General features: G+C 37.8%; 2 protein-coding genes across 2 annotated transcripts in view; both read right to left on the reverse strand.

Moving 5' to 3' along the window:
• fbxo25 (F-box protein 25) overlaps positions 1–2,738 on the reverse strand; it is a 10,791-nt gene extending 8,053 nt beyond the window's left edge. Inside the window, exons 1-2 of the mRNA XM_080514192.1 lie at positions 2,692–2,738; positions 1,807–2,031 (exon numbers count right to left, since the gene is read on the reverse strand). Coding sequence (XP_080370318.1) covers positions 1,807–1,934 — 128 coding nt within the window. The 5' untranslated portion in view covers positions 1,935–2,031; positions 2,692–2,738. The remainder of the gene's footprint in view (positions 1–1,806; positions 2,032–2,691) is intronic.
• A 3,935-nt stretch (positions 2,739–6,673) lies between these two features.
• Positions 6,674–7,711, reverse strand: fam110c (family with sequence similarity 110 member C; the record flags this gene model as incomplete). Its single annotated transcript, XM_080514057.1, has 1 exon — positions 6,674–7,711. The coding sequence occupies one exon, from the start codon at positions 7,709–7,711 to the stop codon at positions 6,674–6,676; it is 1,038 nt and encodes a 345-aa protein (XP_080370183.1).
• Between the last annotated feature and the right edge of the window lie 9,661 nt (positions 7,712–17,372).

Consider the following 17,372-nt stretch of genomic DNA (forward strand, 5'->3'; position numbering starts at 1 on the left):
AGTTCAACAAATGCAAGAAACAGAACATCACACCAAGTTTAGTTAAGTTTGCGATGCAAATGTTCTTCTAAATTTTGAGGCGACTGCTTAAGGTGTTTTTATAAAAGCAAACAATAGGCATAGTTTTAATTTGGAGGAATATTTGGGAGCTTTTAACATTCACCAACATCAAACTTACCCCTGACGTTTGTCAGTTCATTTCTGCTCTACAGACCGAGCAATGCTTACAGACATCGGATGAAAAAGGAAGTGAAACATTGGTTATTATATCTATTTCCTATTGCTTTTCTACAACAAACACCTCAGTTAATGCACACAAATTATTACATTAAAGTACAACCCAACACATGGGTAACAAGTCAATCGTACAGGGTATTAACTACCTGTTATGAGGATGTTTTATTCTGAATACAGTCACAAGTTTGGGAACATCAAACGGTGTTAATGTACGACCAGCAATTTAAAAAAACAACAACAAAAACATCACCTATATTCTGCAGGCTGTTGTTTCAGGTCAAATTTCTGAATTTACTTAATTCTTCTTCAAGTTACTTATCAACATCTTCTGTGTGAAAGTAAATACTTCCAGGGCCGGAATATGAACAAAATGAGATAAAGCTGAGATAAAACTACGAATCTTGGCTTCAATCAACAGACATAAAATGGTTTGATCTGATGTAAATTCTCAAGTGTTTCTGTTACCATGGATCCCCTCAAGTAACAACAGACTGCCACTATCGGATGCAGGTCACCTCATCAAAGAGCTTCTGCAGTGTCCCTGATTAAAACAGGCTGATTGTCTCTCTGACAGAGAGCAGAAACAAGCTCTTCCCTATGATGTGGCCAAAAACCGTTGAACTCTTTTCTAACTAGTCTATAAACCATTTATAACAGAGGTCACAGCAACAGCTTGCACTAGTTTATCTTTAACTTTATTATCATCCTTGAAGAGATTTGATCTGTAATGAGGCATCCACATGAAGCTTCTCGTAGAACAGGTAAATGCATCAGGAACAGCAAACAACCCCAAAAAAAATCATCAACAGTTCTAAGAACTCGGCACTCGGACAAGATTTCATAGGAGCTCAAAAGTTTGAATCATAAATCACATCTTACAAACTCTATCATTTTTCCATCTTTAGTTATTCAGTCATGTCTTCATTGTCCACTGAGGGTCAGTTAGGAAACATCTGATGCTTTACATTGTCAAAGCTTCATTAATAACCAACCCTATAAGAGTGAGCAGTAGCAGTCAGCCAGTCCCTTTTTAATCATGGCCGACACAGGAAGCCAAAAAGACTTCAATACATTGTCATTTAAAATTGATTCAGTGGCACATTTGTGATATTACAGCAGAATTACTTTGAGAAAAAAGTACTGCTGTAAAGTGATTTTTGGTTTATCTGAAAAAATAAACTGAAAAAAAAAAAAACTATATAAAAAAAGTTATATGCTTGAATTCAATATATTTATGTAGCTTGATGTATTCCTGTTACTATTTAAAACTTTGAAGGTAAAAACGTGACATATGAACTCATATAGCTCAGTTGACCTCAAACAACAATCCCACAGCATGAAGTGTCACATGATTCTATTAAGTTTCCTGGTAATATTCAACTTGTAAATATAAGCATTATGTTAAATTTGACTGTTTGTGACAGTAGTGCACTGGTAGTATATCAGATAGTCTGCAGTCTTTTATTATGATCACATATAATCAATCAACAGTAACGATGGACAGAGACGGGACCAAACGAATAATGGCATGAAGGATAAACAGATGATAAAGTGGTTTTGTGTTCTTACGCTTTCAGGTTTATTTCTGTGTTGCTGTCCTCCAACTCGTGTCCGAAGAAGACAATTCTCTTCCAGCCCTGTTCCGTCTTTGTCCAGCTCCATCCTGGTGACCTCCAGTCTTTGCCCAAGAAAGGCATTTTAACTGGGGTGTATGAGCAGAGAGAGTTGGTGCCACACTAGACACCTGCAGGATCAACCAGTAATTGATTTTCTGAAATAAAAGAAAGAAAAACCCTGCAAAAAACAACATTTGGCTTCTTTAGTTGAGTCCTTTAGGTAATGGACATAGACAGCAGTGTCATGACACATAAAGTGTAATTAAACAAAGTTAGACACCAAATTGAAGTGGAAAAACTCGTATAATCATGGTACTGAGGAGAATTCTCTCACAATATATTCAGCAGATTCAAACAAGGAACTGGAAACGATGTCACCTGTCTGAATTACTGGAATTACATTTTACATGGGAGAGTTCAAAACAAATCAGTTTTGAAGGTGTCAATGACATCATATTCTGTATTTAGATTCTGATATTTTGTTTGGAATTTGTGACAGGAAACACAACAATAAAGGCCTGTTTTTTTTAATTTCACAAGAGGACCTTTTGATTTCCTAACTTGTACAATGCTGAGCCTGTCTGCAAGCTGTTACTGTTGCAATGCTGTCATGATAGATTAGTAACAATACTCTCAATTACTGTAAAGCTTTGACTGCGCTAAGCTTTTTAAACAGGAACGTCAAACGATCGTTTGGACGCTTGTTGTTTTTGGTAAAAATGACAAAAACACAAAGATGTCAGCGCTGTGAGCGAATACAATAACAACGGAGAGAATGTGAAGATCACAAACTCCGCTGTGAAGCAACTGTAAATGTGAATAAAATACAGAAACAGACCTCTTTGTTGTGTCGTCGTCTCTGCTTCTGCTTCTCGTCTTCTCCGCCCGCTGAGTTGGAAATATTGACGGAAGTAAATACAGTGCGGAGACGGCCATTCGTCCACGCCCCCCTACTGAGCTGTGATTGGTCAAAATGTCTGTATTTATCGTGTTGCTACCCGCGAGAGCCACGCTGATTGGCTGGACATGCTGTCAATCACTTTCTTTTTCTAATCCGCTCTGTTTGTTGGGGCTTTCTTCTACACGTGACAGAGCGCTGAGCACATGTACTTTATGTTTTGGTTTTCAGATGGGGGAAGGGATCAGGCCTGCAGAACGCTGGAGCAGAGGGTATGCTTTATAATCTAATTAGAATAGAACGTTTCCAACCTATAAAGTGAAATAATGTATACATTATTCGTGCTTCCAGATAGTTCAAACTGCATAATTCGTGTCTTATGTTGATTATTGTTTTATGGGGAGTAGAGTCTCCTTATATTAGTGATTTATTAAAAATACCTGCTGGTACCAAACGCCTTTCTTTTGCTGCAAAAAAAAAAATCCAATAAAATGTCCTGAGTTTAGACCTTCAATTGGATAAGCCATCCATCTGTCTTCTCTGTCTTAATCTTGTTCAGGTTTGCAGGGAGCTGGAGGGGATCCCAGCTAACCATGAACAGGTCACCGACCATCACAGGGAAAACACACAGGCAGACAGACAACCTCACACACTCACATTCACACCAAGGTACAATTTACGGCAGAGGTGTCAAACTCATTTTAGTTCAGGGGCCACATACACTCCAATGAAATCCAGTCTGGTAAAAAATAACCTGTACATTGGAACTTTAAAGTTCTTCTTTGTTGTGGCATCAAGTTTTGAAAAATTATATTTCTGTTAAATGTTGTGCAACTACTATCGAAAATCACTCCAATGTAAACATAAAGCCAATCTCAGTGCTATTTTCTGGTGCAGCATGCTGTGAAATTTTGCAGCCTGCTGCATGCACATTTTTACAAACTCACAAACTGTGTTAAACATTGAATAGTTTATTTGAATTTTGTTTCCCCCCATTTTGCTTGGTGGTTTGGCAGGCTATATATATATATATATATATATATATATATATATATATATATATATATATATATATATATATATATATATATATATATATATATATATATATATATATATATATATATATATATATATATATATATATATATATATATGTATGCTCTTTAGATAAGAGGTTAAGCTAACTGACTGGTTTGGAATGAGAAATTGAAGGAATTCCAAAGTTTAGTAAAAAAAAAACAAAGAATAAAAAACCCCACAGCAAATGGATCCCAGTACACCACGGCTTTCTGCTCTGTATTGATGTGGTCCAACTGACTGTTTCTGCTGCTTGAGAGTGATTCTGGCAGCAGTTGCATAATTTTAATTTAAAGCATGAATTTTCTGTTTTGCTTTGGTACCCATAGATACTGTAACCAGTGGGGAACTACTAGGCAAGTGATACTTGTTTTTGAACTTGTGCCAAATACAAGAAGCAACATATAATTTGATTCCAAGTCCTAAACTTTACTTGGAATTCGTGCTTTAAAAAAATAAATAAATAGATATATATTTCAAGTAACACTTCATTTGTCTTTTGATTTGCAGCTGTTATAAGTGAAACTGTTATTGAGATGTATCTGTTACAAATGTCACTAAAATATTAAATTTTTTCACTGCAAGGCCAAGATCTTCTTTGCTATTTTTTGAAGATATTATAATTGTTTGCAGGCGAAAGCACATATGTTAAACTAATCTCTTTGTGTTTCCCCTCATTTGATTGAAAATATGATTAAATCCCAAGTGTCCATTCAGATTGAGGAGAAGCCCTTTTGCCCTTTTATTTTTGAACTCTTTGGAAATGTCACCCTGTTGGATAGTGCCCCCTTTTGGTTCTGTACAGTACATTTAATACAGTAAATTCAAACACCTTTGAGTAAACTTTGAGATGAGTAATACACTGCATTCAGGCGTAACAAAACAATATGAAAGATACAAACTTTCTCACCACTCTCTTTTGTTTTGCAGCAAACTATATTCTTCTTAAAAACATAATGCCAACTTTATTTGTGTGTTCCATAAAAGCAGTACCAAAACAGAATCAATAAGTACAATACCCTGACTAGGACAGATTACAGTTACATTTTAATATGAAGTTTAACTGCTTTAAACATAAAAAAAATAAAACGTTTAATGAAAAAATACAATTCTGAAGCAAAATATTGACTTGTATTTCATTTCTGTAAGTTGAACCATTGAATTAAGCAAATAAAAGAATGTCTGTTCTGAACAAGCAACATATTTTAAAAGCAACTACAATTTGATCACAACAAATAGGTGCAGAGAGCAGGACGAGACTTGTCTTGGAGCTGGGCAGTCAGTAAAGCCTTGACAAAAGTAAAAGGTGTGTCCACAGTAGCTGAGTCTTAATTTAATCTTGTATGAATAATTATAGTCAGTTTATGCCCCTGTAATAAAAAAAAAAGCCAGTGGTTTTTACTGTAAAACAAAGAGTCCATACTAATTTTCATAGTTTCTCCCTGGTTTGATTTTGTTTGGGGATTTCTTTGGATTTCTGTGTGGAGTTCTATGTTCTCGCTGTGTGTATGAGAGTTGTCTCTTGTTGTTGCATCAAAGTGTGTTTGTCTTCTCCCACATTGAACGTGGATTGTCTGGCTCTCTGTTTTCCCTGTGATGGGCTGGTATCCAGTCCAGGGGTTTCCTGTCTTCACCCATTGTCAGCCGCGCTTGGATTTGGTCCCACAACCATACGTTGGATACAATGGAGCAAAAGTTGGATAAAACAATCTTTCATTTCCATTTTTCCCAAAAGATCACATCCTGTGGACTTTATCCAAAACAGAAAGAGCGAAAAAGTGGCGTGTAGACAAAATACATTGGTATGGAGGTGGGGTACAGGCATTATGGGTCACTGGACATAGCCCATTCCGATTTTTTTGAGACACATTACTGACACACAACTCAGGGGGAAAAAAACGCACAATGCTCAAGGTCTCAGTTTGCTTATTATGGCTGTGATCGTACTGAACAAGTAGTAACGAGTAGAGAAATTTGTAAGCCACATATCAGATTATGAACTGAAAGACAACTTTCAGTCAAATATTGCACACTGTAACTTCAGCTCGGTTTAATGTAATGACATTTCAATGGATAATATATCAAATAATATAAGATAGATTTATTTCTATTAATGAAATTATGAATAAAACCTTTGATCCAGATTGTAAACACGTTTTACTTAAAAAGGGATCTTAGACTTGCCAGTACCTATAGTCCTGCCATCAGTATAAACATTTCATACATTTTCATCACAAACCACACTGTAGATTTGCAATTGATACACATTAATTAGGATAATACTTAATTAGGACAAAGTTACGCCACAATAGCATGTATCAAATGTTTTCACGCTTTGTTCGTACAAGAAGCTTTTCTGCTGTTTATTTTAATACTTGATTGGACTCTTGTTCTGTTGAGTGTGTATCTTCGAATATAAATGCAGATTTAATTATTAACATTCTGAAACACACTTTGCTTGACGGTTGTTAAATGCACATTTTGACCTTTTTGGAGTGTGTGTGTGTGTGTGTGTGTGTGTGTGTGTGTAGGAGTAGCTGTGAATTTGCTCTTGTTCCTGCATGACAGAGAGCACATGCCATGTGGTCTTTAAGCAAGTTAGAACAGATGCAAACATGTTCGATCTTCATTTGCACTCAGGCGTCAGCCGAAGTAGACACAGAAACAGATAGAAACATTTATCCATATGTAACCACAATTGACTCTAAAGGTTAGTGTTTTCCACGACCAAAAGGAAGACATTTCATATCATTTCTTGCTTGTTGCCTTACTCAAAGAGTATCTTGTGTGGAAAAAGAAAAAAGATTGGTGACCTCATTGATTATTGTAAGAAAAAGTGAAATCATTCAAGATCCCGTAGCTTCTTTCCAGTCTCTTTTGCATTCTTGCAGCTATACAGCCATTTGATAATCCGTGCGTTTCGCTCAATAACTGACGTGCCCTGACATTTCTTTTTGTGCAGCTCGTTCTCCAGCAGCCCATCGCTGTCACTGCTGTGCCTTGAGAAGCCGTCATCAGATGTGGAGACACTGATGCTCCGAATCATTATTGCAATTTCATCCGAGCGTGCGGAGAAGTTCTGCTTCCCCAGAGACTCGATGACCTCACCATCCAGCCCGCAGTACTTGAAAAAAGCATCAAAGTCTGCAAAGTTTTTGGAGTACCTGGAGCTGATGTCAGAGTGGGACCGACTGACCCCTTTGCCCGACCTCCTCACAATCTCGGGGACTTTAAGTAGACTGTTGGCAGCATTCCCAGCGTCACCTTTCAGCTTAGTCTCAGCGTCGCTGCTTTTGGTGCTGTATTGTTCTGCCACTCCATTTGGGTTCGTCCCTGATTGAGCTTCAGCGACGTGCGGGCTGCGTTCCCTCTGCGTACCCACAAGTGTCATTGTTGTTTCTTCCTTGTTTTCCTCAGACTCGCATTCCCCGTCAGTGGCCTCAGGTAATGAGGCATTTTTATTGGCAGAGCTCCGTAGTAACTTACGAGTTACATGGTGTTTCCGGTCAAGCGCAGACCCCCTCAGTAACTCACATTTCTGTCTGTAAAGTAGAAGAGAGTCCGGTCGTTTTTTGGAGCTCGAGCGTCGTACCTGCCCCGGTGAGCTCTTTTCTGGAGCACATGTCTTTGCCAGATTGACGCCACATTTTGTGCTCCAGGTAGAAGACCCAGTGCTCGTCACAGACGCAGATCCAAGACTGATCGCGGGCTCCTGAGTGGAGTTGGCCACCATTTGGCTTTTGACGTATTTCTGTTTGCTTGCAGCGAGCCTCTCCACTGCACTCATCTGTCCTTTTGCCTCACTCTCCAGTTCCATTTGCTTTCGAAGGTAATCGGGACCCTTCACTAGGATTTTTGTGGCCTCGTTTGTTATCTCCATTGTGGTTTCAGTTGTGATTGAAATCCTCAATTTCCAAAGGGAGAATAATCCTTCAGTGTGGAGTCCCACCGGAGGTAAAATATTCCGCTCAAGCCCGTTCTTTGCCTGAGCACGTACCACAACAGGAGCCCTCACCTTGTCTGTTCAAACAGCCATCACATTACCCCACCCATGCTGCGTAAGAGTGCTTCTAGCCAAACACAAGTCTGTTCAAAGTACACCTGATACCATCACAAGTGAGAACAGTGAAAGCCGACACCACGGCACACTTTTTCACTTTTTCTTCCCTCTTTCTTTTTCTCTCAATCCTGTTGCACAATACAGGCAGCTTTTTTATATAGCCTCAGACACAAAAAGGTCCCGACATTGATCCACATGCTATTTTAAAAAAAAAAATTTTACCAGGGGAAATGACTCACAAAAGAGGCTTGGTGGGGGAAAACAAGAATGTGCTTCCTTACTCAACATCCTTGAAGGGAGCATAATGTGTGTGTCATGTTTGTGTCACACTGGGATTTTTATTGGAAGGTAGATTATAGTAATTATTTGTCAAAGTATTATAGATTAAAAAAAACATTGTGCTGCTCAAAAATACTTTTATAAAGACGTCACAAAGAAAAAAAACAATCCTAAAATTTTTCTTTTTTTTTTCTTTAATGGTCTGTGTTTACAGACTGCTTGTTGATTTTCTTGTGTTTCATGGTTTTTTTTGTCTAATGTAGGACTGGAACCAGTTTAGTACAGACAAAGACAAGGACTACACTCTGGACGGGGGCCAGTTCACCACAGGGTAAACACAGAGAGACAGTGAACCAAACACACTCACATTTACAAGCAATGTAGGGGGATCAGAGCATCTGTTTTTCTGACCGTGTGAAGCCCCAATAGTACACGGAGAAAACCCACTCACATACAGAACATGCAAACTTCAGACAGACAAGGTTAGGAATATTACTCTTGGCTTATGGCAAGTGCTCTTGTGACCTTACAAGCTCTTTAAAATCAGATCCTATAGCTACAAAAGTCAGTGACCGTGACTTTGTCAAATTGCTTTAAGTAATGGCAGTGATCTACCCATATCTGTTAAAGCAATGCAACAGAGTAACAAATAATTATAATAAGTAATTATAACACCCATACTGGTATTTAGAGTGATATATTATTATATAACTAAAAACAACTTCAATTGAAGAAAAAATATATTTTGTATTCATTGAAACACAAACCTACTTTGTAAGATCAGATTAATTTGGACTACATGAAAGATACCCCTCATAATATATCATGTATAAATTCCTACTTAGTCTACTGGCTTATCACAGACCAAACAGCAGCTCTGTGGCGATCAGCAGCTTCACATCATAAATAACTGGGAAACCTGCCTGTAAAAAAACTTTTTATTGGTGAAAAAGTTCCAGAATCATTTTTTGTGCCAGTCACTCACAATTAGGAGGTTATAACTTCATCACAATGAAAGGAATGTTCTTAGCCTGTAAGTTACTATAAAGAAAGACTTGATATTTATTTGGGCTTGTGACTTGTGGGCTATTTTTTCATTCCTCTCTAAATTTGGCTGATTCATTGATGTGTAGTTATATGACTGCAGTGTTGATGTGTCATATCAGTGAGTTGTCAGCAGTATTTGGCTCAGTCTAATTACTGATTCACTCTTTTTGCTCGGCTGAACACTAGTTGTTCAGGAATGTCCAGTGGTGTGGTTAGCAATCTCACTTCATTGCAACATAGCGACTCGATATGAGTGGTGGGCTTTTCCATGTGGAGTTTGCATGTTTTCACTTTGGATGCATGCATTTTCAACGGCAGTGTTAAAAATCATTCAAACCAGAGATAAACTGAGCTTATATTTGTTGAGGGGGCTGCAGAAGTTAGGAATGGACACATGTATGTGTGGTTTAAATCCCACTGTAGATGGGTCACATATGTGGGTTGCTGAGCAAGGCCCTTAACCCCCAACTGTGTCAGGAACATCTGGAATGAAACTTGTGTTAATTCAAACCTGCTGATCCGATGCTCCACTGTGGTGAATCTGTAAGGAAGTAGCTAATACTGTATGTACGACTTCAACAAGTGGGGAGAAATGCTCATGACTCAGTGAGAGAGGTAAAAAGACAGCAGCTCTGCAGCTCTTTTCATACACAAAAATGTGTGGATGCTATTTTCAAAAACGTCAGTAATTATAATGGGTTAATCGGAATTAAATGCTGGCATGCTTTCAATAGGTGTTACAGTTCATAATTCTGCTGAAGAATGAAATTAAGTGAAGCTTTACTGTAAATCAGTGATTCCCAGTGAGAAACAATCCTGAAAAGTGAGTCTGCGGTTCATCGTCAGTCTTTGTTTTGATAAAAAAAAAAGGAAATAGTTATGATGAAAATCAAAGGTGCTTTGTTTGGTTGGTGGTTGTACTGAAGATGCAGGTGGAACTGCATCTGGAAACTCCATCACAGCTGTGTTGTGTTTGTGCATGTAGATATGGCTGAGAAAAAAAAAAGTTTTATTGTGAATTTAATACAGCTAAACTAGCAAAAATCTGGCATTAATCATGAAACATTTTCATGTGTTGCTTTTTCTTGCTTTTTGTCATGGCTCATCAGTAAAATGTGATGTGAATCCCATCATTCCATCAGTTCTTTGAGTATTTTACCCATTAGTGCGGCACCAGACATTCACTGTTTACGAGGTCACCGCACCCGAGTGTTCCTCAGTTCCTCTGTGCTGTGTCTGTTCCTAATTCTTACTTTCACAGTCTGCTTGGTTGTTTGAATTATTTGATTCACATAAACTTGATCCTGAGATTATTTCTGTCTGATTTGTATTCTTTGTCTGAGTGTTTCATTTTGAGTTGTGACACAACGTATCTTGAAATCATCAATTAAAAAAAAAAAGGTGCAAAAAAATATATGTGCGATGGAGTAACCATATGTTGTAAGTGTAATCTCTAATATTGGAAAAATAGCTTTAAAATGTTTTGGTTTTTGGGGGGATTTAATAACTTTAAAATGTTTTGGGTTTTGGGGGGATTTAATAACTTTAAAATGTTTTGGTTTTTTTTGAAGGTCTACTTCACATGCCATTGTTATTTACTTTCCCAGCGAATGTCTACCATTGACCGAGCATTTTTATTTGGCAGTTTTCAAACACGCTCAGACAAAGTTGGGGGGGGGGGTGTTTCTTATTTTTCTGGCAAGCAAAAAAAAAAAAATGAAATTGTGAAATCTACCATCAACGCTGCTTTTGAAAGCACGCTAATCCAAAGACGAAGTCAATCTGTTGCCATTTTCAGTGATCTCGCCTTTGGGTTTACAAGTCTGACCTGTGTGTTGAAGAACATAGCAAGCTTCAACTGGGTGTGTAAATATGGCAAAAACACAGAATGAGCATATTAGCAATTCAAGAGCAGTCCTGGTACATCACCAGTGTTATGAAACTTGTCTGATCTGTCACAGCCAAAGAATAAAGATTTGAATCTCATGAGTAAAACCAAAAGGAAAAAAAAAAACTATTACAGAATTAGGAGACTAACCAGTGACTCCCTGTTTTCTCCTTCCTCATGAAACTGGAAACATTTGTTGAAGTAGTTAGTAGAATATGAAACACATGGTGACTGATCCTGACAGATCCCAGATCACAGAGTTTGCTTGTTCCAAAGGCAGAGGGCAGCACTGGAGTGCATAGTGTTGAAGTCATTCCAATCAAAACTCCAATACCACTTAACTGCCTGAAAACACTATGTGATTCAGATCCTCACCATATTGCCCAACAACAAACATGGCCAAATCTCTGACTGCATTTTCTTAAAAACAAACAATTTTTGGTGTGTTGGGCAAAAAAAAACCCAAACAAAAGACCTAAATCAAACCATAAACTAACTCATTATTCCAACATTTGCAGGTGATCATCATATCACAAATCATTGTTTTGTGTCGATTGCATTTATTCAGCCGCCTGGTTTCTTTTGATTGGCTTTTTAAACATCGAACGGAAAAGCTCATTTGGGGATTAGGTGATGTTTGCTTGAGCTTTAGTTCATTCCAAGCCCCACTTTAAATGATTCATGAGGTCCCTCAGATTAACTTTCAGATATGTAAGGCCAGATGTGTGCAAGATGTGTAAATATGATTCATGATTCTTTACAGAAATTAGTCACACGTGTTTTAATTTATATAAAAGGATTGGTAATTTGAGGATGGCATTCATCCTGTTACATAGATATTTATGTTTGTAAATTCAACAATGAAAACCTCGGATAGTTTTTTCGAATTTCTTTCCATCAACAATTTTTTTTTTCTGTGTGAAACCAGTTGCTTGTTGTAATAAACTCATACAGACTTCGAAGTTGCTCTGCTGTTTTTGTGAGCTATACTAAGATTCTCGAACCTTAAAAACTAGACAATGGAAACCACATTCACAGAACGAGGTCGAATAAAAAAGGATGTTGGAGGTTTTGAGGATGAGATTCCGGGTCATCTTCAGAGGCCTGAAGGGCTGAAGCTGTCACACCTTCGATTACCACATCCTTGGTGGAATTTGAGAGCTTTGCAGTACTGGAATTTCTAGAATGAATGAATGAATGAATGAATGGACACATATTTCATGCATCAGAGGGTTACACTTAAAGAGGCTTTCAAAGAAGGAGTAAAGACCCGGGTGTAAAGAACACTGGTGAGTTGACAAGCTTGACCTTTGTTGTGACCCCTTGAGTGCCCTCAGGGAGCAGCGCCCCCTATGGTTCATCCTGCAAAACATTCCATGTAACCTTGTGTTGAGCTTGATGTGCTTATTTCCCTCCTTTCCAGCTCCCCTCCTCTCTTCTCTTCCCCCATGCTACGCCCCTGTAATGAGACACTGGTGATCCGCAGAGTTGAGATGCCAGTCAGAAATCTGTTGGTTGTTTTAGATCCTACATAAGGATGAGATTGAACTCAACACACATGACGACCACAGAAAAATAAATTGTACGTGTTTAGGTAGTGTATTGTGACAACCTGTCTTTATTTTTTTCTTTCTTAAAGGAATATGAGATGATGAATGTAACACCTAAATCTGCAGTCTGTTTGATTTATCTTGCTACAACGCCCCATTTCCACGCCGACGTTCTCAAGTGAAAATAAAACTCTTGCGTTGGGTTCTGGCTGTTCACTTGACGACGACACTGAGTGTCAGTTGCAAAGAGACTCCCAGAGTGTACATTTTCTGAAACACTGGGAACGGCACATGTGCGAGCAAATGGCCGACAACGATGGTGGAATCCTGCCTCCTGCTTGAGATGTTCACTCTCTTAAATTTAACAGCGTTTCTCTGAAAAAGCGTTCATTTAATATTACATCATCTGGATCACAAGTAGAGACATTTTTCCACATAAACCAGTGACTTCTTCGGCTTCTACAGCAGAAAGGCATTAACACCCCATACATTGGTTGGAAGGATCGAGTGAATTTTTGGCTTTTGCTGTTGCTTGTGGTGCTCGTATAATCCTCTTAGGACAAAGACAATGTTGAAATGCACCTTTCAATGAAGTGTTCCAATTTTTTTATTTTTTTTTATTTTTTATTAACTGATAATGCATCACATCCCACAATGTGAGCTCACATCTTGTCTCACAGTGCAAATATTTCCAATTTGAGTCTGGCCATGTGAACCTGGCTTTCTCCTTGGTGCTCCTCCTACAGTTACAAAATATACATCTGGGATTAGCTTGGATAATGTAAATTGCCTATCACTATGATTGGGATTGTCTCTTTGTGGCGCAATTGTGTGTGATTGTCTCTTTGTATCTGCCTTCATTGTCTTGCAACTGAAGTTAAAATAAAACAGCACAGAAAATGGTTCCCACCATGCGTCCTCCCTGTACTGCAGGAGATGAATGTTGGTTTTCATCATCAGATCTTCCCAAAAAAGAATTGTCTCGGAGGACAATTGAGATTTGATTTGTGTGGACTGACTCTTTCGCTTTCACTGCCAACTATGCTGGCTCACCTGTGAGATGAGTAAATATTAAACAAACAACAAAACAGGTTGGAATAGTTCAAACAGATAAAGACAGTATCAAAACTGTCAACTGTCGACTCCCGGTTAAGACAAACTGGGTTCATAATGTAATAAGCTGCACCAAATAATCCATAGTACCAATGGTCAACTATAAATATCACATCATAATTTCCGTTCTCTTTGCGAAGACCAACTGAAAACAGTGCAGATATGGAGTGGCATACCATGGACAGATTCAGCTCATGGGGGTTTGTCATTTGGAGTTGTTCTCTGAGGCTCACACAAGCTTTTGATTTGAAATTACTTCTTTAATTTTTATTCTTGTTTACTGTCACCACTCCTCTATCAACCCCTTTATAAAAGCAGACATTAATAAAACAAGTTGACCAAATTACAAACTATCCTTTGAAAGTTGAGCCAAGGAAGGATGGAAAACAGAGAACATGATCAGTGAAACCATTAGTTACTTCTCTCCCCAAGTAATCTGACTTTTATTAGCTCCTAAACAAATGCAGCAAGTTGAGAAATATATTCTACACATTAATGTGACACTGCCTCATCTGCTAATCGTGTTTTCATTGAGTCATTCACAGCAATTACCACACACCACTGAGACGTGAATGAAACAGGCTGACTCAATTAAGAACGGCTTGTAAATTATCTTCTTTTACTTGCAGTTATTGTTTGAGTGTTATGTAAACTCGCTGATAATTGGTAATTATGCATGCAGCAAAAATAACCATCAATATGAGGTCGTGTCCCTCTCAATTAGTCACTGTTTCTGTCACAGCCTCATCTTACTGTATTTCGGAAAACAACAGTGTTTGGAGAATTACTGATGCACTGTTTTCCTCATGTTACATGATGAGTTTAATTTGCTTTTCTCTTCATTTAATCTCCTGTCTGGGAAATGATATGAGTAATGCAAGCACAGACAATCTTCCATCCCAAGTAAAGTGTCAATTTGTGAAAACATGTATCGGTTCTTGTGAAGAGCACAAGAACAAAAGTTCTCATTGTTTTCATAAATGGAAGTAGTTAGATATAAAACACATTTTGTACCAGATCTGATTTGTGATCAGTCACATTCATTCATTCATACATAGTCACGCACCACTGGAGAAAACTGCCATTCAATCACGTATCACTCATGTGGGAAAGCAAGATACCAAACATGGGACTCGACACCTATATCCAACATATGTGGTAACTTTTTCAATACTTCCTTCAAAATCCAAACCGTGAATTGATGTGAATCACATGGTTATAAAGTAATTCTAAACACTGAGATTGGATTTGCAGTTGTGTTTTGTCCATCGCTATAGTACAACATCATTCTCTTTTGCAGTGAGAGCAACAGATTGATGATTTTAATCAGAAATTATGCTAGGAAATAAAGATTAGTATGAAAACTGATGTATGCAATGTATAGTGCACACATGTAAACAACTAGGTACAAATTATTGTACAACATTTTTTTTTTTTTTATATTTGGCTTCGGATTTTATTACAGACACACACGCACAATCGCACACATTGTATACTCAAATTAAACTATGCACTGGGACTACCAATGTGATTTTTAATAGTATTTATTCCAATGAGTGCTCAATAAAGTGTTAAAAATGACTCTTTTAGCACTGAAATGCCTCCATGCCCAACACCTCAATAAGGCTCGTTTGACAAATAAATCACTTAATCAACAAAACTTCTCCAATGCATATTCGAAATATCTTTAATCTTTAAAAGATTATGTATCTTCAACCCACCCCCCACCCCTTTCTTTTTTTGTGTTCTGTTGTGTGGTCTCTCCAAAGACTTTCATGCTCATATCGATGTGCAAAAGAACATTGGGGGCATAGCCTTCGTATCCATGACCGTGGCATTGTTTAGAGCTAACAAATCTTTTACTTAAATACAAATAAGTAACAGGTGGAATCTGAGGCAAGCGCTCCCGCACCTCCAGTCATTAATCAGGGATGTCACTGTGTGAGCCTACTTTGAAGAAATACACTGTAGCGTTTGAAGAATCAACTGGAGGCCATCATGAAGCTGTTGAAGTAACCACATCAGAAGCAAAGGCACTAATGAAGACAAGAGAAGGAGCATTTAATAGTATGCACTCAAACAATCTGGTCAAATCACCGCAGGGAGATTATTTTCTACTCAAAACAGACGCGACATGGAATAGTCCAACTTAAATTGATATATTGAGATTTCTATGTAATGAGAAGAAACAAGGTGCGGTTTCCCCGCGAAATACGGCCATTCTATGTTCTTTTTGCCATATTTGTGTTGATGCCATTAAAGTCATCTACTGTGGTATAAAATGTTACTCATGGGGGTGTAAGTCAGTAAAATGACCGAATTTGAAACAGATTTTAGTAATCAAGGTACTGGCAAAATACATCAAATTCTACATTTGTTTATACTTAAGAATACAACTCCGTTATATGGCAGTGTGGAAATGTCTTTCTGTAATTTGACCTATTTTAAAGTGTAATCCAATTGGCCATTACAGTTTTAATGGCCAATTTCAGACATATGAACAAATGCATCAACATTTCCAGAAAAATATTCTTTTTCGTAGTTATTGTAACCTCTAATCCATTTTCTCTGATATAAAAATATGTGATCTCCTTTGGACAAGATCCAAAGTTCAGCTTGCATATTTATCTATGTGCATTGATGCGTTTTTTTCAAGGTTCCTCTGACAGTCCAAAAACACAGTTGTAGGCTGAAAGGTGTATTATCTCTAAATTGCTCATATATATAGGAGTATTTATGTCTCTCACTCGTAGGCTGGTGATCGTTCCATAATATACATTGTCTGTCATTTAAAGTGAGCCCACATCTGCCCGTGTACCCCATGGGATGTATGTGTTAAGGTTATGTGATACGTTGCATGATGCCGCTCCAATCCTGGGAATTTTACTCACTGGGTATTTGTCCAGGGACTGGGGCTTGTTCAAACAAGCTGCTTGTTACCATGGAATTATCTATTTGTGAAAACTGACTAATTCAGTGTGTGTCCCAACTTTTACATCACTTCAGTCTGGTTTGGTTCACTTCAATTTGCTGTGACCCCTGGATGTTGGATAAAGCAGGTAATGCATGTGATGATTGTCGTGAATGGACCATGGAAATTGAGTAATTGGAAAACAGTTCCTCCAAACACGGTAAATACTGATATCCACTTAGTTTGAGAATGAGGAAATATATTTTAAGCCTGACCGCAGATGTAGTTGCTGTGCCAGCTGCATAAAAGCTTTTTGGACGGTGAAATTTGCTAATGAGGGCCAGACCAACAACGGAAAGCAGCCATTCGATTTGGAGCATTTTTCTGAGATTAAGTTAATACTCTCAGAACAGTTAAGACAGATATTAAAACACAAAAACAAAAAATTGAAACATTTCTTGAGTTCTTGTCCCTTTAAAAAAAACAATGCTGATGTTTCTAAAAAGGTTATAATAAACACTGGCTTTATTCTTGCCGCTTCAAAATATGGCACAGTAGTGCCATATTTTGATTCATTATATATCGTTTTTTAACTTTATGTTTAAACACAGTATTCATGGTTGTGACAAGGTGTGTGTGTATTTTTTTCTTCCTAATTTATTTGCTTTAATATAATCAACTTAATTTCTTGCG

Source organism: Blennius ocellaris (assembly GCF_963422515.1).
Source record: "Blennius ocellaris genome assembly, chromosome: 18".
NCBI classification, from domain to species: Eukaryota; Metazoa; Chordata; class Actinopteri; order Blenniiformes; family Blenniidae; genus Blennius; species Blennius ocellaris.